The sequence below is a fragment of the Oryctolagus cuniculus genome, chromosome 12 (genome assembly GCF_964237555.1).
Source record: "Oryctolagus cuniculus chromosome 12, mOryCun1.1, whole genome shotgun sequence".
In the NCBI taxonomy this organism is placed as follows: Eukaryota; Metazoa; Chordata; class Mammalia; order Lagomorpha; family Leporidae; genus Oryctolagus; species Oryctolagus cuniculus.
This window is the reverse complement of record NC_091443.1, coordinates 102,663,652-102,681,950: the sequence shown is the minus strand read 5'-3', so window position 1 is coordinate 102,681,950 and position 18,299 is coordinate 102,663,652. Positions and strand designations below refer to the sequence as shown.

Genomic DNA, 18,299 nt, shown 5'->3' with positions numbered 1-18,299 from the left:
GCCAGTTGAGATGTTCAGGTCCCGTATCAGAGTGCCTGGTTTTGATTCCTGGTTCTGCTCTTGATTCCAGCTTCTTGCTAATGTAGACTCAGGCGATGCCTCAAGCAGTTGGGTCCTAGGGGCTGGCGCTAGCCCTAGTTGGGCCTAGTGGACTGGGCCTCCACAGGCATCCCATATGGGCACCAGTTCGAGTCCTGGCTGCTCCTCTTCCAGTCCAGCTCTCTGCTATGGCCTGCAAAAGCAGTGGAAGATGGTCCAGGTGCTTGGGCCCCTACACCCATGTGGGAGACCCGGAAGAAATTCCTGGCTCCTGGCATCAGATCAGCCCAGCTCCGGCTGTTGCAGCCATTTGGGAAGTAAACCAGTGGAAGGAAGACCTCTCTCTCTGTCTCTCCCTCTCTCTGTCTGAAACTCTACCTCTCAAATAAATAAATAAATAAAAATCTTTTTTAAAAAAAGAGGCAGTTGGGTCCCTGCCACCCACAGGGGAGATCTGGATTAAGTTTCTGGTTCCAGCCCTGGACCCAGCCTTGGTCATTTGGGGAGTGAACCAATGGTGGGAGCTCTCTGTGTCTGTCTGTCTCTCTTTATCTCTGCCTCTCAAATAAATAACTTTTCAAAAAATTTAAAATTATTTCTGGCAGTTTGGGCCTATTTTCTTTCTTTGATTTTCATTTTGGAATTAGTTTATGAAAAAAGATAGGGCAAAAACACCTGACTAAATATCGTTCTTTTCACTTCTTAGGCATTTTTAAATTTGTCAGAAAAGTTTCAGATTGTGTGATATTGAAAATATTTGGTCACCAATTTCCCTGATGAACATAAACACAAAAATACTAGCCAACTGAATCCAATAACACATCAGAAATATCATTCACCTGGACCAACTGGGATTTATCCCTGAAATGCAGGGATGGTTCAAAACCCACAAATCAACAAATGTGAAACATCACATTAACAAACTAAAGAATTATTGAATACATGCAGAGAAAGCATTTGATAAAATAAAACATCTGTTTGTGATGAAAATCTTAAGCAAACTGGGTATAGAAGGAACATTCCTCAACACAATCAAGGCAATTTATGACAAACCCACAGCCAGCATCTTTCTGAAAGGGGAAAAGTTGGAAGCATTCCCACTAAGATCTGGAACCAGACAAGGATGCCCACTCTCACCATTGCTATTCAATATAGTCACGGAAGCGTTAGCCAGAGCAACACATAAGAAAAAGAAATTGAAGGGATACAAATTGTGAATGAGGAAGTCAAACTATACCTACTTGCAGATGACATGATTCTATATATAGGGAACCCAAAAGACTCCAGTAAGATACTACTTGAACTCATAAAAGAGTTTGGTAAAGTGGCAGATTGTCGCTCCCCCATTCGCAGAGGAACGACACAGGACCCTGTGCTGTTCTTTTGTCTGCTCGGCCCTTCCCGGGTTGGCTGCCAATCCCTCCACCTCCGTGGAGGGGCGGCTCCCCCTGCCACTTTCCCCGCTTCCTCGGGGGAGCGGCACACCGCCGGCCGGCTCTCTCGGGGGCTGCTCAGATGTTATCCGGATGTTCCTGGTGCATGTTGTCTCTCTCCTCCTTTATAGTCCTCTTCCATCAATCCCAACTCTGCTACCCACACGCCGAGCACGCTGCTCTCCTCCAATCAGGAGCAAGATCAGCTCCTGCAGCTCATCAGTCAAATTGGTGAGAGGCAGCTGTGTGGAAGTTGTTTACTCCTCTCCCAGCGTCATATTGTGGGAGAGCAGATGCATAGAATTAGTCTTAATTCCAGTAACTTAGTCTAGTCCGAGTTGCTCCCCACAGCAGATATAAAATCAACACACAAAAATCAATACCCTGTGTATACACAGACAATGCCATAGCTGAGAAAGAACTTCTAAGATCAACCCCATTCACAATAGCTACAAAAAATTAAATATCTTGGAATAAATTTAACCAAGGATGTCAAAGATCTCTACAATGAAAATCATGAAACATTAAAGAAAGAAATAGAAGAAAGCACCAAAAAATGGAAAAATCTTATATAACAAAAACCATGCCAGAGGCATCATAATACCAGATTTCAGGATATACTACAGGGCAGTTATAATAAAGACAGCCTGGTATTGGGGAAAAACATATGGATAGACCACTGAAACAGAATGGAAACTGCAGAAATCAACCCAGGCTTCTACAACCAACTTATCTTTGACAAAGGAGCTAAAATCAATCCCTGGAGCAAGGACTATCTGTTCAACAAATGGTGCTGGGGAAACTGGATCTCCACATGCAGAAATGTGAAGCAAGACCCCTACCTTACACCTTACAGAAAAATCCACTCAAAATGGATCAAAGACCTAAATCTCCCATCCAATACCATCAAATTATTAGAAAACATAGGGGAAACCCTGCAAGACATTGGCATAGGCAAAGACTTCTTGGAAAAGACCCCAGAAGCACAAGCCAAAATTGACAAATGGGATTACATCAAGCTGAGAAGCTTCCGCACTGCAAAAGAAATACTCAGCAAAGCAAAGAGACACCCAACAGAATGGGAGAAAATATCTGCAAACTATGCAACTGATAAAGGATTAATATGCAGAATTTATTAAGAGATCAAGAATCTCAACAGCAGCAAAACTAACAATCCAGTTAAAAAATGGGCAAAAAAGACATTTTTCAAAAGAAGAAATTCAAGTGGCCAACAGACACATGAAAAAATGCTCAGGATCTCAAGCCATCAGGGAACTGCAAATCAAAACCACAATGAGATTTCACTTCACCCCAGTTAGAATGGCTCTCATTCAGAAATCACCAGACAGCAAATGCTGATGAGGATGTGGGGGAAAAGGTACCTTAATCCACTGTTGGTGGGAATGTAAATTGGTACAGCCATTGTGGAAGACAGTATGGAGATATCTCAGAAAACTAAATATAGACCCACCATATGACCCACCGATTCCACTCCTGGGAATTTACCCAAATAAAATGAAATCAGCAGCATATGAAAGATTTATCTGTAACCCCATGTCTATTGTAGCTCAATTCACAATAGCTGAGATATGGAATCAACCCAGATGTCCATCAACATTATGGGATATGTACACCATGGAATACTACATAGCGGTAAAATAAAAAAATGAAATCCTGTCATTTGCAACAAGATAGATGCAACTGGAAACCATTATACTTAGTGAAATAAGACAGTCCCCAAATGACAAATACCATGTGTTCTCCCTGATCTGTGGTAACTAATGGAGTACCTAAAAGTTAATCTATAGGAGTAAAGTTGACACTTTGAGTTGTGATGATTTTGAACAGCCATTGTCTTGACTGTTGAGGAACAGTTTTATTCCATATTATTTGTTGAACTCTTTACTTAGTGTAGGGTTCACCTTATGTGCATAAAGTTTATTGAAAATAGATATTTGTAAAAGATAGGAATGGATATAGGAGAGGGAAGAGGCAAAGGGTGGGAGTGCAGGTGGGAGGGCGGGACAGTGAAGAACCACTATGTTCTTAAATTTGTATATGTGAAATGCATGAAGTTTATACACCTTAAATAAAAGGTTTCTAGGTGAAAAAGAAAAAGAAAATACTTGGTCACCATCATACACATTCTTTGAGTGAGGGAAGATACTCCAGGTTTACCCAGAGAAGGGGCACAGGTTCCTGGTTCCAGAGAGCAGAAGTTCTCCTGAAATAGACCTTATGACACGTGCCAACCATAGAACATTATCTGGGGAAGGAAACCCTGATCTGAGTCAGCCACACATTTTAAGGTGGAAGGAACAATCCCTTGTAAAGCAAGATAGGGAGTGAGTTTCTCTCAGCTCCTTTGCAAAGAAGACATGCAAGGGTACAGGGCTAGTTCAAAACAGGGTGCATTTAACCATTGGCCATTTTCACCAAACTCCATCCAGAGGTTTAAAACCAAACACAGCAACTGGGAGTTATAAATACAAAACCAGTGTTTCCCCTGTAGAAACAAAGGTTGTTTCTTAACTATTAGAGCTTTGGAGCAGACACTTAAAGAGATAAACAGGTTTTAGGAATGGGCTTCCAAGACGGAAATATCCATCATCCATGCTCTCAAAAATAAAACGCTGACTGATGATCTCCTGATGGACAAACTCATCTTAAAATCAAGCTGCTCTGGGCTACAGATTCATGGAGTTTATGAAGAGAAGCATCCTACCTTGAAGATGAAATCAGCCATCAGAGGCCCTGCAATCTTGAAGGTTTGCCTCTCAGAGCCCTTCTGAAACTCAACCGTTGTGTTTTCTATCACGAAGACGCCGGGACTACTAAAGCTGTGTTCTCCTTTGCTTCCTTGAAGTGTTTTGGATTCTATGACTACAATGTAAAAATAAAATTTAAGTTAGAGAAGGATCCCAATGGCTTTCTATCTCAAGAGACAATTTGCCAAGTGTGAGGGCAATGTAAGGTACCAGCACAATGACATAACACCCACTCAGTCTACACTCATTGATTCACGTTGCTAGAGGAGATGTGTCAGATGCTTAGTTTTCCAAACAAAGGTGCCAGCAAAGGTATAAAGAGAAAATTTTTCTTTCTTAGAGTTCTCAAAATTGTTTAATACTCAAAGTAAAGCTAAATTTACTCACTTTACTACCTTTTCGGAAGATCTTAAGCTTGGTCTTTGATTTGGGCAAAACCAGCTCTCCCTTGCGCGTGCTATCCTTTTATTGGAGCTTGCTTTTATAAGAACTGTAGGGCTTTTAAAATCTACAGAAAACTGCACAATTTGAGCAAAATAGCATTTCTATCTCATTGAAATGATTTCTTTCTTCCCTTTTTCTTTTTCTTTGGAAAGAGAACATACTAAGCAGATATGGTCAGAGGTTAAGAGGATACGTTCTTACTATTTGCTGGACTCTTTACTTAGTGTAGGATTAATCCTATGAGTATAAAGTAAACTGAAAGTAGATCATTGTAAAAATCAAGAGAGGGAATAAGAGGAAGGAGGAGGAACGGTGGGAGTGTGGGCAGGAGGGAGGGTGGGGTGGGAAGTATCATTGTGTTCCTATATCTGTATATATGAAATACATGAAATTTGTTTACCTTAAAGAGAGAGGCTATGCGTGTGTGCATGTGTGCATATATATATATACATATATATATAAAGTTTATATATATATAAACTTCTTTTTTAAGGTAAACATATGTGTATATACATATAAATATATATACACACACACACACTCACACATATGGCTAGGTGCTGGAACACCTACATTTCTGGCCCACCTCTTTCTCTAACTCACTGCCTTGGTATTCATGGCCTTATTTCTAAAATGAGGACTCAAAGAAACCAATGCCCTATGTCCAACTCTCCTCTGAAACCCGCACTTGATCCAGTGGTGTTGTAACAGTCAATTCTCATGGACAAAGGCCACAGCAGAACCCAAACTCTATTTGGTTTCCAGCTTAAAAATGGGAAGCTATAAAAACAAGACGAAAAGGACCAGCATGAGGAAGCACCAGTCCCCAGGCTTCTAGCTTTGGTGGTTTTCATTTGCTGCATTTTTTTTTCTCTGCTGCTGGAGCAGCTGCAGGAGCTTGCCTGCTCTGGACAGACTGCTTCCAGGCATCCGGAGACACCCCGGTTATTCCTCGCAGGCTGGCTGGGAACTTTTCTGGGAAAATTCAAAGGCTGTACATGAGTGACATGATCTGGAGTAATCATTAGCGGTCAAAGAATAAAGCTGGCTACTTTCAGGCACACAAAATCCCCACCACGTTGGCCCTGATCTCCATGACCACGGTGGATTTTTGGAAAGTGTGAGATTACATTCATTTCCTAGTTCCAATGAAGATATAAAACTGAGTGTTGTAAAGTGAGTTGTCAGTAAAAAAAAAAAAAAAAAAAAAATGAGATGGGAACCTGGAGAGAAGTGGGTCCTGCCCTGGATGGGCTGATTCTCAGAAGTAGAGGAGAAAAAGCAAGGAGCATCAAGATAATATCAAAACACACCAGGCTGGGGCCGGTGCTGTGGCGTAGCAGGTAAAGCTGCCACTTGCAGTGCCGGCATCCCATATGGAGGCTGGTTCGAGTCCTGGCTGCTTCACTTCCGATCCAGCTCTCTGCTATGGCCTGGGAAAGCAGTAGAAGATGGCCCAAGTCCTTGGGCCCCTGCACCCATGTGGGAGACCTGGAAGAAGCTCCTGGTTCCTGGTTTCAGATCTGTGCAGCTCCAGCTGTTGCGGCCAGTTGGGGAGTAAACCAGTGGATGGAAGACCTCTCTCTCTCTCTCTCTCTCTCTGCCTCTCCTTCTCTGTGTAACTCTGATTTTCAAATAAATAAATAAAATATTGGAAAAAACACCAGGGAGCTGGACATAATCCATCCTCACAGCAGGTATACACAACACCAAGTTTCTCAATGGAGAGTTGGTCTAAAGCAACTTGTTTATGTTCAAGTAGAGTGGAATAGATTCCGTGGCTGTGTTGGGGGGGAGGGATAGTAATGGTTTCACCACTGCGCTAACACCCTATATTCTAGCTTTCTAAGTCTCACTGGGATGCTGGATTGCAGCGCAGGGTTTGATCTGGGAAGGTCATTTGGGATGAAGGAGGAACAAGGAAAGCACTTCTGTACATTGGTGTTTTGTTTTACAGTCAATGTTGAGTTCATTCCATTATTTCAAGTGTGTTTAAGAACAACTTAATACGTTATCCCTCTTAGTATTTTTTTTGTTTGTTCTACTTAATACTTTTGGTTGAATACTGTAATCAATACACAGTTACTAGTAAGTGTTGAAACTTAACTGAAAAGTGATCGCTGGTAAATATAAGAGTGGGAATAAGAGAGGTAAGAGATGTGCAATTCGGGACATGCTCAAGCTGACTTACCCCAAACGGTAGAGTTAGAAACATACCAGGGGATTCCAATTCAATCCCATCAAGGTGGCATGTACCAATGCCATCTCACTAGTCCAAATGATCAATTTCTGTTCACAATTGATCACAATGAGAGGACTAAGAGCCAAAGGGAGCACATAAACAAGACTAGTGTCTGCAAATACTAGCTGATAGAATAAAAAAGGGAGAGAACGATCCAACATGGGAAGTGAGATACACAGCAGACCCATAGAATGGCAGATGTCCTAAACAGCACTCTGGCCTCAGAATCAGCCCTAAAGGCACGCAGATCTGGCTGAAAAGCCCATGAGAGTATTTCAAGCATGGAAAGCCAAGACACTCTGGCAAAAAAAACAAAAACAAAAACAAAAACAAAAAACAAACAAAAAAAAAACAAAAAAAAACAACCTAAATGAAAGATCTCCATGAGTGAGATTCCAGTGGAAAGAACAGGTCATCAAAGAAGGAGGTACCTTTCTCTGAAGGGAGGAGAGAACTTCTACTTTGACTATGACCTTGTCTAAATATGATCAGAGTCGGTGAACTCAAAAGGCTTCCATAGCCTTGGCAACTCATGACAAGAGCTTAGGGTGATTACTGATGCCATAAACAAGAGTGTCAATTTGTTAAGTCAACAACAGGAGTCACTGTGCACTTACTCCTCATGTAGGATCTCTGTCCTTAATGTGCTGTACATTGTGATTTAATGCTATAACTAGTACTCAAACAGTATTTTTCACTTTATGTTTCTATGTGGGTGCAAACTGTTGAAATCTTTACTTAATATATGCTAAACTGATCTTCTGTATATAAAGAGAATTGAAAGTGAATCTTGATGTGAATGGAAGGGGAGAGGGAGAGGGAGAGGGGAGGGTTGTGGGTGGGAGGGAAGTTATGGGGGGAAGCATTTGTAATCCATAAGATGTACTTTGGAAATTTATATTCATTAAATAAAAGGTAAAAAAAAAAGAAAATACATTATATTATTCAGCACTGAAAGTCTTACTGAATGCTTATATTTGTTTTTTTTTTTGATAGTTTTTTAAGGTTAAAAGTAGAAATTAAACCTATATTTTGTGAAAGAAAAAAGATTTTCAGTGATGCGGATACAAAAACGCAACTAGCAAACTCAACTTTCAGGTATGTATGGATTACCCAAATGATTCTTCTGCACCGAACTATATGTTTCTTGTATAATATCTTTATTTTAGTCATTTCAAAAGGCTTCCAGTTGTCTACGGCTTAAGCACTGTTTGCAGGTCCAGGAGGTAGGGAGCAGGTGCTCTGACCTCTGTTGTGCATATAAATAAGCAAAGTCAAAAGTGAGTGACTAAACACAGGTGAAGCCACCTGGTGCTGGGGGAGTGACGGATACCAACAAGTCTGCTCACGGAGATTGACAAAGTCATTTGCCAAAGAGAGGTGAGGCCCAATGTAGTTCTTCACAAATTGTCCTTTCTTACTGGGGGCCAACTTGCTTCTACTTAGCACAGAAGCACTAAGTATCTCTTATTTTTATTGTAAGTATCTTATGTATTTTAAGTATTTCAGTATTTTAAGTATCTCTTAAAATAAATGACAGAAAAGGTATTTGTGGGCTTTCAATCAACAATTCAACTGATGTGTTGACTTGGAGATATGTGTATGACGTTTCTGTGAATTTCCACCATGACCCTGCACTGACCACAGGCCCCAGGGTTCACCACCAGTGAGAGCTGCACAGGAAAGACCTTTGGTTCTTACAACTTGAGAACCTCTTTGGTTTCTGCTACAAAGTGGTTAGTACTTGGAAGACCCCATCACTACTAAGGGAAGGGAGAATGAGTCTTTTTTGCTGTCCAATTTCTTTCTCCACGCCAGGCTTAAGACTGGGTGGAGAGCATGAAGTGTTGGGAAACATATCATGGGGACCCTCAAAAAAGGTGAAGAAGGGGCTAGCATTATGGTGCAGTCAGTTAGACTGCTGCCTGCGATGCTGGCATCCCATATTAGAGTGTTGGTTCAAACTCCCTGCTAATGCACCTGGGAAAGTATCGGAAGACGGCCCAAGTGCTAGGGTCCTTGCCACCCACATGGGAGACCCAGAGAGAGCTCTATGCTCCTGGCTTCTGCCTGGCCCAGCTCCAGTGGTTAAAGCCACATGGTGAGTGAACCAGCAGATGGAAGATCTCTCTGTCTCTGTCTCTTCCTCTTTCTGACACTCTGCCTTTCAACTAAATAAATAAAAATAATAATTCTTTTAAAACTGTGAAAAAACAGAATCAGAATTCAAGATTTTCTTGTATCTTCAAATTTCACAACTCAACTCTGAAAAGATACCTTTACATATTTTTTTAAAGCTTTTATTTATGTATTTGAAAGGCAGAGTTACAGAGAGGCAGAGGCAGAGAGAGAGAGAGAAAGGTCTTCCATCTGCTGGTTCATTCCCCCTGATAGTTGCAATGGCCGGAGCTGCACCAATCCAAAGCCAGGAGCCAGGAGCTTCCTCTGGGTCTCCCATGTGGATGCAGGGGCCCAAGGACTGGGGCCATCTTCTACTGATTTCCCAGGCCATAGCAGAGACAGCTGTATTGGAAGTGGAGCAGCCGGGTCTCAAACCAGTGCCCATATGGGATGCCAACACTACAAGTGGCTGCTTTACTCTTTATGCCACAGTGCTGGCCCTGCTTTTACATACTTTAATCTATGCTACTTATTTTAAAAATAAATGATGGCTGGATAGAGGATGGATGTTTCTCATTGCCTTTAGTTGAAGGACCGGCATTGAGAAGTACCAGCTCCAGAGTCTTTCAAACAAAGCAGGGCTGGGGTAATCATCTCAGGGAACATTCCCTCAACCTTAAATGCCACGAAGATACTGTTAAGTAAACAGGCAATGAGTAGTCAGCACTGATAGTGTACTTATAACTACACCAAACTTAATGCTTACAGTAGAGCTGTATTTTTTTGTTTAATTTGGCATCAATTTCCTTCAATCAGTCACTATGTGCATCATTCATGCTTATGTTTGCACACCTCTGTATGTGGCCATCAGATAGGACTTAGAAGAAAAAAGTATTCTTCCAACTGATAATGAAGGTTTTTAGTTTACGACATCTTGTTTTCTCAAGTTTATTGCTCGTCAAACACGTGTAATGCCGGAGTTTGCTGCAGTCAAATCTTCTGCAGGGATCCACTTTGCTGTGGTCTGGGCATCCCTAGGAGGCCCATGAGTAGAGGACTGGATCCTGGGTGGTGGTATTGGAGGTGGTAGAGCCTTTGAGGGGTGGGACCTAGTAGGGAGCCCTTAGGTTCTATGCAACCCCTTGGTAGATCCCAAAAGAAGGTTGTCATGAAAGGAGTGAGCTCAGGTCTCCTCACATCCCCCTTGCCTCCAGCTTCCTGGTCCAAGACGCAAGGGCACAATCCTGCCATCACTTGATGCCAACTGCTGTTGGGCCCTCGTGGAAGGGCCTAACCAATGGACCCATGTACTCTTGGATTCTGAACTTCCAGAAGTATGAGCTAAATCCCCCTCTTTCCTGTATGAAGTTAGCTGGTGGCAGGTATTTCGTTATAGTGATGGAGAAAATGTTTATTGCTAGTCAAACAGACGTCATGCTGAAATGCTGCTACTATAAAATCTTTTGTGCAGGGATCCTCTTACGGTTTCCGGTTCTGAAAGGATGCAGTACTGGAAAGTGGGGGGGAGGGTGCACCCCGTCATGTTGTGGCCAGGCTTGGATCTAAACCCTTCTAGGCAGTACACAAGACACACATTCCATAACTAAATTCCATTCCACAAAGAGACTGACATTAACATGACTGGGTGTTCTCAGCTCTTAGTCAAGCAGCCTCCTGGGGAGTTGTAGTTACTATAAACCTTAAAAGGATGATTTATAATGATAAAGTAAGTTTTATTTCAGAAGCGTATCTTTTCTCCAAATAAATATTAAGCAAACGGTTGTATAAATCAAGACACCAAAGCTGCTTCTATATTTAGATATTCAGAAATGTAAACGAAATCCTTTGTAGATGAAGCCAGTGCAGAAGGACAACTCTGAAACACTTCCAGGGCCAACTGTGAGATTCTTTGGAAGGGGAAATGGTCTGAACAACAGAGCTGCCACTTTGGGAGAAATGGGAACATTTTTGAGCCCTGTTCTTGGGAAAAGAGGAGTCTCGCATATGAAGTTATGTTTAAGATTCCAGGACATACATACGTGTCAAGGAATAATTATTCCCCTTCAGTTAATTCTATTTACTGTTTATGTAGCCTGCTTCTTCAACTTAACTAGCATTTTGATATGCATTTCACGGGCTACACAATTCACCTACTCAAAACATATATTTTAATGACTTCAGTATATTCACAGAGCAAGGCCATCACAATGATTTTTGAAGGGATGCACTACTGGGTCTAAGGTTAGATTACTTTTGTCACCCCTGAAAGAAACCCATACCCAGGAGCCATGCAACTACCAATCTCCTTTCCATCTCTGTAGATCTGCTTATTAAGGACATTTCCCACAAAAGGAGCCCTGTGCACTGTGGGCTTTTGTGACGGGCTTTTTTCACCTGGCGTGTTTTTAAGAATCACTCATATGGCAGCACGTATCAGTATTCCATTCCTTTTGAAGCCAAATAATATTCCACATATAATCATTCTGCTTATTCATTCAACCTTTGGTGGATATTTGGGTTGTTTCCACTTGATAGTTATTACAAATAATGCTGCTATGGATATTCAGTACTTCATATTTCTGAATCCCAAATATCTTACAGTGTGACTACTCAAATGATTCATAAAATTTGGATTTTTTTTTTACCTATTTCCAAATGTCAAGTGTAAATCTCATCAAGAGTTATGGGCTTTCAAACCTTTTTAAAAAGAAGTTTAATAAGTATTCTGATGCTTCATCACAAAGAAAACCTCAGACGAAATGACTATTTTATGGTTGTAAGCATTTCAGTAATTTTATTTAAAAAATCAGTCACTCTTCTAGTCTTAATTCACATATATACTTAAGGGTAAAAAGAACTTTGCATAATCATTCATTTTCAGAGTCACAAAGATATTTTCTTGTTCTGCTAACTTAGATCATAATACTCTATAGAATTTTTTGTTCAAGATTTTAATTTGATAATGACCTTAAACATTTTTGCCATAAACTTTTTTCAAAGGACATTTTTGGCTAGACTACTGGCTCTAGATTTAAGTGATCCAAACACATATCCACTTACAAGCTAATAAAAATGTGAGACTACTGAGATGCTTCTGGCCTTGAGAAATTCTTATGACTTTAAAAATCTAAGATAGTGGCCCAGGTAGGGAGAAAAGGGCAAATAGACAGCACTTTGGTTCAGTGGGCCCTGATTTGTGTGGCTATAAATAGCTGTAGACAGCGCCTTGAACTTTTTATGGACAGAGTTAGGTGAAGCCTGCAGGCATCTCCAAGGCAAGAGGCTGATCAGGCAAACACCCATTTTCTTCTGAATACAACTAAGAAAGTCCTGCCCGTGGCCACTGGGAGGCCAAGAAAGAAATAGGTGATTCCAGCTCCTTTAGTTTCCAGGAATCGGAAAAACTAACACGGAGTATATGCCACACCACTTTGCCAAAGAATGATATGACTGCCATCCTCCTTCACTTCAAATGCTTGGTGTTCTGGGAAACCTGGGTCCACTTTCAGTGCCCCGCAGACTGGACATGGTGATGTGCTGGCCACTACGGCTAGCCTCTCTGCTCAGCCACTGCCACCAGTGAGCTTCTGTAGTTTAAATTCTCTTGAGTTTTTTTTTTTTTTTTCCCAATTTGCTGACATCTCCAAAAGATTCCTGAATCCTAGTTTACTCCACATAAAAATATCTTATTTCACATAAAACTTGATTTATTCTCTTATGGAAGAATTAAAAAAAGTTACTATGCAATTTTACCAGTGATACAGACTAATTTATAGTCACAGGCTAAATCCATGCAATGCTTTGTTTATTTTTTTTAAAACTGTAATTAACCATGTTAAGTCTTCTGATCCATGAACATGGGATGTCTTTCTATTTGCTTAGGTCTTTTTTATTCTTTCCACAAACTTTTGTAGTTTTCTCTTCATAATATGCATTTTTCTTGAGCTTTTTGAAGACCCTCCCACAGGTAAAGTACTCAGCACATCGCATGACCTGAAATAAAACCTGTTAAAACCAAATTCCACTTACAGAGATGAGCAGGTCCTTTCACTGTAATTCTCACACTCCGACTTCCCAGAGGCACAGCAATCACATTTTCTTCTCCTAGGAAAGGACACAGGACAGCTAGTGCCATACCCCTGACACCCATGGCAATGAGCACATGATCAAAGCTAGGGGTATCTTCAAAGAAGGATTCAATTCCATCTTACGGTCAAGAAACCTTTGCAAAGAGACAAGTTTATATAAGGCAGATTAAACACTATTCACACAATTTCATGTAAATATGATTTAAAATAACATCAAGGAAAGTGTAGAGAGAATGCCCTGGCCTCCCGCCTCCAGGTTCCTGTTCCATAGGCCTCATCCAGGTGTTCTGATGGGGTCAGTGATCCTTGGCCTAAAGGCCAAACCAGGCCACACCCAGTCATTTAAGGCTGCTTGTCCTCTACAAAGGCAGAGTTGTAGTAACACAGACCATACGGATCACAAAGTCTAAACTATCTTGGCCTTGATACAAAAGTCTAAAAATCCTGGGCCTACATTAATCACCTAGCAGAAATTCTGGTCCTCACTAGTGTTTTTTCAAACTTTACATGTTCTGATAATTTAATTTTATGTCCACATAATAATGTAAAAATTGGAATAATATAAGCAATTTTATCCGACCAGTCTACTATTTGAATACTAACTTTATTTCTAAATGATCCTAGAACGTTAGCAATGACATGAATTACTCTGATGAGATGCTGATTTTTTCTTACAGAGAACAATTTTTTTTTTTTTTTTTGACAGGCAGAGTGGACAGTGAGAGAGAGAGACAGAGAGAGAAAGGTCTTCCTTTGCCGCTGGTTCACCCTCCAATGGCCGCCGCTGCAGCCGGCGCACCGCGCTGATCCTGGCAGGAGCCAGGAGCCAGGTGCTTTTCCTGGTCTCCCATGGGGTGCAGGGCCCAAGCACCTGGGCCATCCTCCACTGCACTCCCTGGCCATAGCAGAGAGCTGGCCTGGAAGAGGGGCAACCGGGACAGAATCCGGCGCCCCAACCGGGACTAGAACCCGGTGTGCCGGCGCCGCAAGGTGGAGGATTAGCCTATTGAGCCACGGCGCCGGCTCCAGAGAACAATTTTTTTAATAAACTCTCCAGAGTGAAACTGGTAAAGCAAAAGATGTCATGGCTACTTATTGATAAGTTTGTGCCTTTATTGAATAACATAACTATTATTGAAAATCGGACAATGTAGATGAAAGAAAAGACAAAGTACATCTAATCCTACTGCCCTGAGGTCATCGCTTCCAAAACTCCAGTGAATGACCTTTCTGGATTTTTTTGTTGATGCTTAATATAGACACACATAAAAGGAAACAATGAACTCTACCTAAATGTCCATCAATACCATAAATAAAAACATCCATATTAAGAAATACTCTGCAAATGATACAAGTGTAAGAAGCAGTGGGCATTTGGCACAGCAGCTAATTGGATTCTTGGGCTACCCGTATCCCATATCTGAATACATCATTCAAGTCCTGGCTCTGCTTCTGATCCAACTTCCTGTTAACGTGCACCCGGAGAGGCAACAAATGACAGCTCAAGTACTTGGATCCCAGCCACCCAAGACTGAGCCCAAGACTGAAGTTCTAGGTCCTGGGTCCAGCCTGGCCCAGCCCTGGCTGTTGTAGGCATCTGGAGAGTGAACCAGTGAATGGATGATCTCTCTGTCTCTCTGACTTTCAAATAAAATGAAAATTTAAAAAGTAAAAAGAAAGTAGTAGAAGCTATAGGAGCTAAAGTGGAAAGATATGCCAATATGCACACATGAGTTTAGAAAGAAAGTTTAAAAAGGAGGTGGAGGGACAATGTACTGCACTCATCATTTCTTGGATATGACACCGAAAGCACAGGAAACAAATTTAACAATTGGACCACATCAAAAACAAATTCGGCTGCATCAAAGTATACTATCAGTAGAGTGAAAAGGCAACACAGAAAAGAAGAGATTGGATAAGGGCTGATACCTAGATTACATAAAGAACATCTACAACTCAGCAACAACAACCAACCTAATCAAACTAAAGGGCAAGGGGCAGGAAACCAGTGTTTTACCTACTGTTTAGACACCAATTAAGATGCCTTTACCCAGTCGATTCCAACTCAAGCTCCCAATTCCAGTTTCCTGCCAATGCAGGCTCTGGTAAGCAGCAGGCAATGTCTTGAGTAGCTGAGCTTCTGCCTCACAAGGGAGAGACATGGATTCAGTTCCTGCCTCCCAGGTTAGGACCGACTCAGTTCTACCTTCTGTGAGCACTTGGGGAGTAGATCAGCTTTTTGTTTCTGCCTGTCTCTCTCTCACTCTCTGCTTCTATGCTCTCAAATAAAAATCAAAAAAAAATTTATAAAATGGACAATAGACTTGAATAGACATTTCTCCAATAAACATACCATCAATTATTAGAAAGACAAAAAACAAAAACTACAGTGAGATACCACTTCACACCAATAAGGATACTCTTTACAAAAAAATAAAGTATTGGCAAACATATGGAGAAACCGGAACACTTATGGACTGCTGATGGGAATGGAAGATGGTACAACCATTATGGAAAATAGTATAGCAGTTCCACAAACCATTAAACATAGAATCAACACGTGACCCAGCAATTCCACTTGTGAGTATAGAACCCAAAGAATTGAAAGCAGGGACACGAACATTTGCACACCAGTGACAGCAGCGGTATTATTCACAATAACCAGGAGGTGGAAGTAACCCAAATGTTCCTCCTTGGATAAACAGGTCAAGAGCACATGGTATTTGGCTACAATGAAATACTGCTCAGCCTTCCAAAGAACACATTCTGACATCTGCTACAAGGATGAATTATGAAGACATTATGCTACATGAAATAAGCCAGTAGGCTAATCCTCCGCCTTACGTCGCCAGCACAACAGGTTCTAGTCCCGGTTGGGGCACCGGATTCTATCCCGGTTGCCCCTCTTCCAGGCCAGCTCTCTGCTGTGGCCAGGAAGTACAGTGTAGGATGGCCCAAGTGCTTGGGCCCTGCACCCCATGGGAGACCAGGAGAAGCACCTGGCTCCTGCCTTAGGATCAGCGCGGTGCGCCGGCCGCAGCACACTGGCCACAGCGGCCATTGGAGGGTGAACCAATGACAAAGGAAGACCTTTCTCTCTGTCTCTCTCTCACTGTCCACTCTGCCTGTCAAAATAAATAAATAAATAAATAAATATTAAAAAATAAAATGAAATAAGCCAGTGACAAAAGGACAAGGAATTGATGATTCTACTTTCATGAGATATCTTGAACAGTCAAGTCCATAGAAAAGTAGAATGGCAGTTGCCGAGAGCTGGGAGGAGAGGGAATTGGGCAGTTATTTTTTTATTGGGTAAAGAATTTCTAACTTGCAAGATAGAAAATATTCTGGAGATGGATGGTGGTGATGGCTGCACAACAGTTTGAATGCACTTAATACCAGTGAACTTCACACTTAAAATGGTTAAATTACTGAATTTTATGTTAGGTATATTTTACTACAATTTTAAAATATCACGTCAGGGGCCAGCCTTGTGGCACAACGAAGTTCAAAAAGGAAAAACTACCCAGTAAGAAAGTTTTAGGTTTAGGTGAAGTCGATCCATACACATAAATCTCTTTCTGTGTAGAACTAAAATTATGTTCAAGATCACTTACCTAATGATAATCAGGGCAGAGGGAGCTTTTCAAAATTATTTGTTTATTTAAATGTTTGTTTATTTTCATCTCATTGAAAGGCAGAATGATGGAAGCAGAGAAAGAGAGAGAGAGTTGTTCCATCTGCTACTTCACTCCACAAATGCCAACAACAGCCAGAGGTAGGCCAGGCGCAAGCAGAAGCCTGAACGTCCACTGGGTCTCCCAGAAGGCTCCCAAGTCCTTGGCCCATCATCTGCTGCCTCCCAGAGTCAGCATTCGCAGGAAGCTAGAACTGGAATCTGGAGTTAGGAACTGAACCCAGAAACTCTGACATGGGAGTCAGACGTTTTTACCAGCACCTCAGCCACCCCACGCTAACTGCTTACCCTAGGGAAGTCTGTTTGACAGGGAACAAAACATATCAATTACTGGACTTTTTTAGCATCAGTGAAATTCTATGCAGTACACACAATTTTACTACAGAGAGTCACAGCAACATGGAGGCACACATATGGCTCAAAGTTAAAAACTGCCCATAATTCTAGTTCTTTTTTTTTTTATTTTGCAAGTCAAAGTTACACAGAGAGAGGAGAGGCAGAGAGAGAAAGAGAGAGAGAGGAAGAGAGAGAGAGAGAGGTCTTCCATCCGCTGGTTCACTCGCCAAATGGCCGCAACAGCTGGAACTGCACTGATCCGAAGCCAGGAGCCAGGAGCTTCTTCTGGGTCTCCCATGCGGGTGCAGGGTCCCAAGGACTTAGGCCATCTTCCACTGCTTTCCCAGGCCATAGCAGAGAGCTGGGTAAGAAGTGGAGCAGCCGGGTCTCAAACCAGCGCCCATATGGAATGCCGGCGCTTCAGGCCAGGGCATTAACCCGCTGCGCCACAGCGCCAGCCCCCTTTAACATAATTTTAGTTCTACATAGAAAGAGATTTATGTGTATGGATCGACTTCACCTAAACATAAAACTTTCTTACTGGGTAGTTTTCCCTTTTGAACTTCATCTATTTAACACTTCAGGCAATGCAACCAATGCTAATCAATTGCACCACTTGCTCACTGCCATGGTCCACTGCAGAGGTGGCTCCAATCCAATGCAATGGTTAAGATGCATGGTTTGGGGTGGTTGTTTATGGACGTTGTATTAACAAACAGATGCACAAGCTATGGGTGAATTTTATGGGTTGACATCTCAAGAACTCTGAAGTCTGGCTGTAGCCTTTTCTGTCCATGTCAAGACTGAGTGGGACAGTGCTGAAGAGACATTCCTGCCTCATTCTTTCTCTGGTCAATTTGGAAAGGATCAAGCACTGTTTTTTCTTTTTTTTTTTTTTTTACAGGCAGAGTGGACAGTGAGAGAGAGAGAGACAGAGAGAAAGGTCTTCCTTTTTGCCGTTGGTTCACCCTCCAATGGCCGCCGCGGCCGGTGCATCACACTGATCCGAAGCCAGGAGCCAGGTGCTTCTCCTGGTCTCCCATGGGGTGCAGGGCCCAAGCACTTGGGCCATCCTCCACTGCACTCCCTGGCCACAGCAGAGAGCTGGCCTGGAAGAGGGGCAACCAGGAC

General features: G+C 42.0%; 1 protein-coding gene across 1 annotated transcript in view; it reads right to left on the bottom strand.

The window, feature by feature from the left end:
* The window catches only part of ADAMTSL3 (ADAMTS like 3), a 411,707-nt gene that overhangs the window by 198,430 nt on the left and 194,978 nt on the right, over positions 1-18,299 (bottom strand). The window contains exons 8-9 of the mRNA XM_008275279.4: positions 13,077-13,151; positions 4,198-4,355 (exon numbers count right to left, since the gene is read on the bottom strand). Of these exons, the coding sequence (XP_008273501.2) occupies positions 4,198-4,355; positions 13,077-13,151 (233 nt within the window). The remainder of the gene's footprint in view (positions 1-4,197; positions 4,356-13,076; positions 13,152-18,299) is intronic.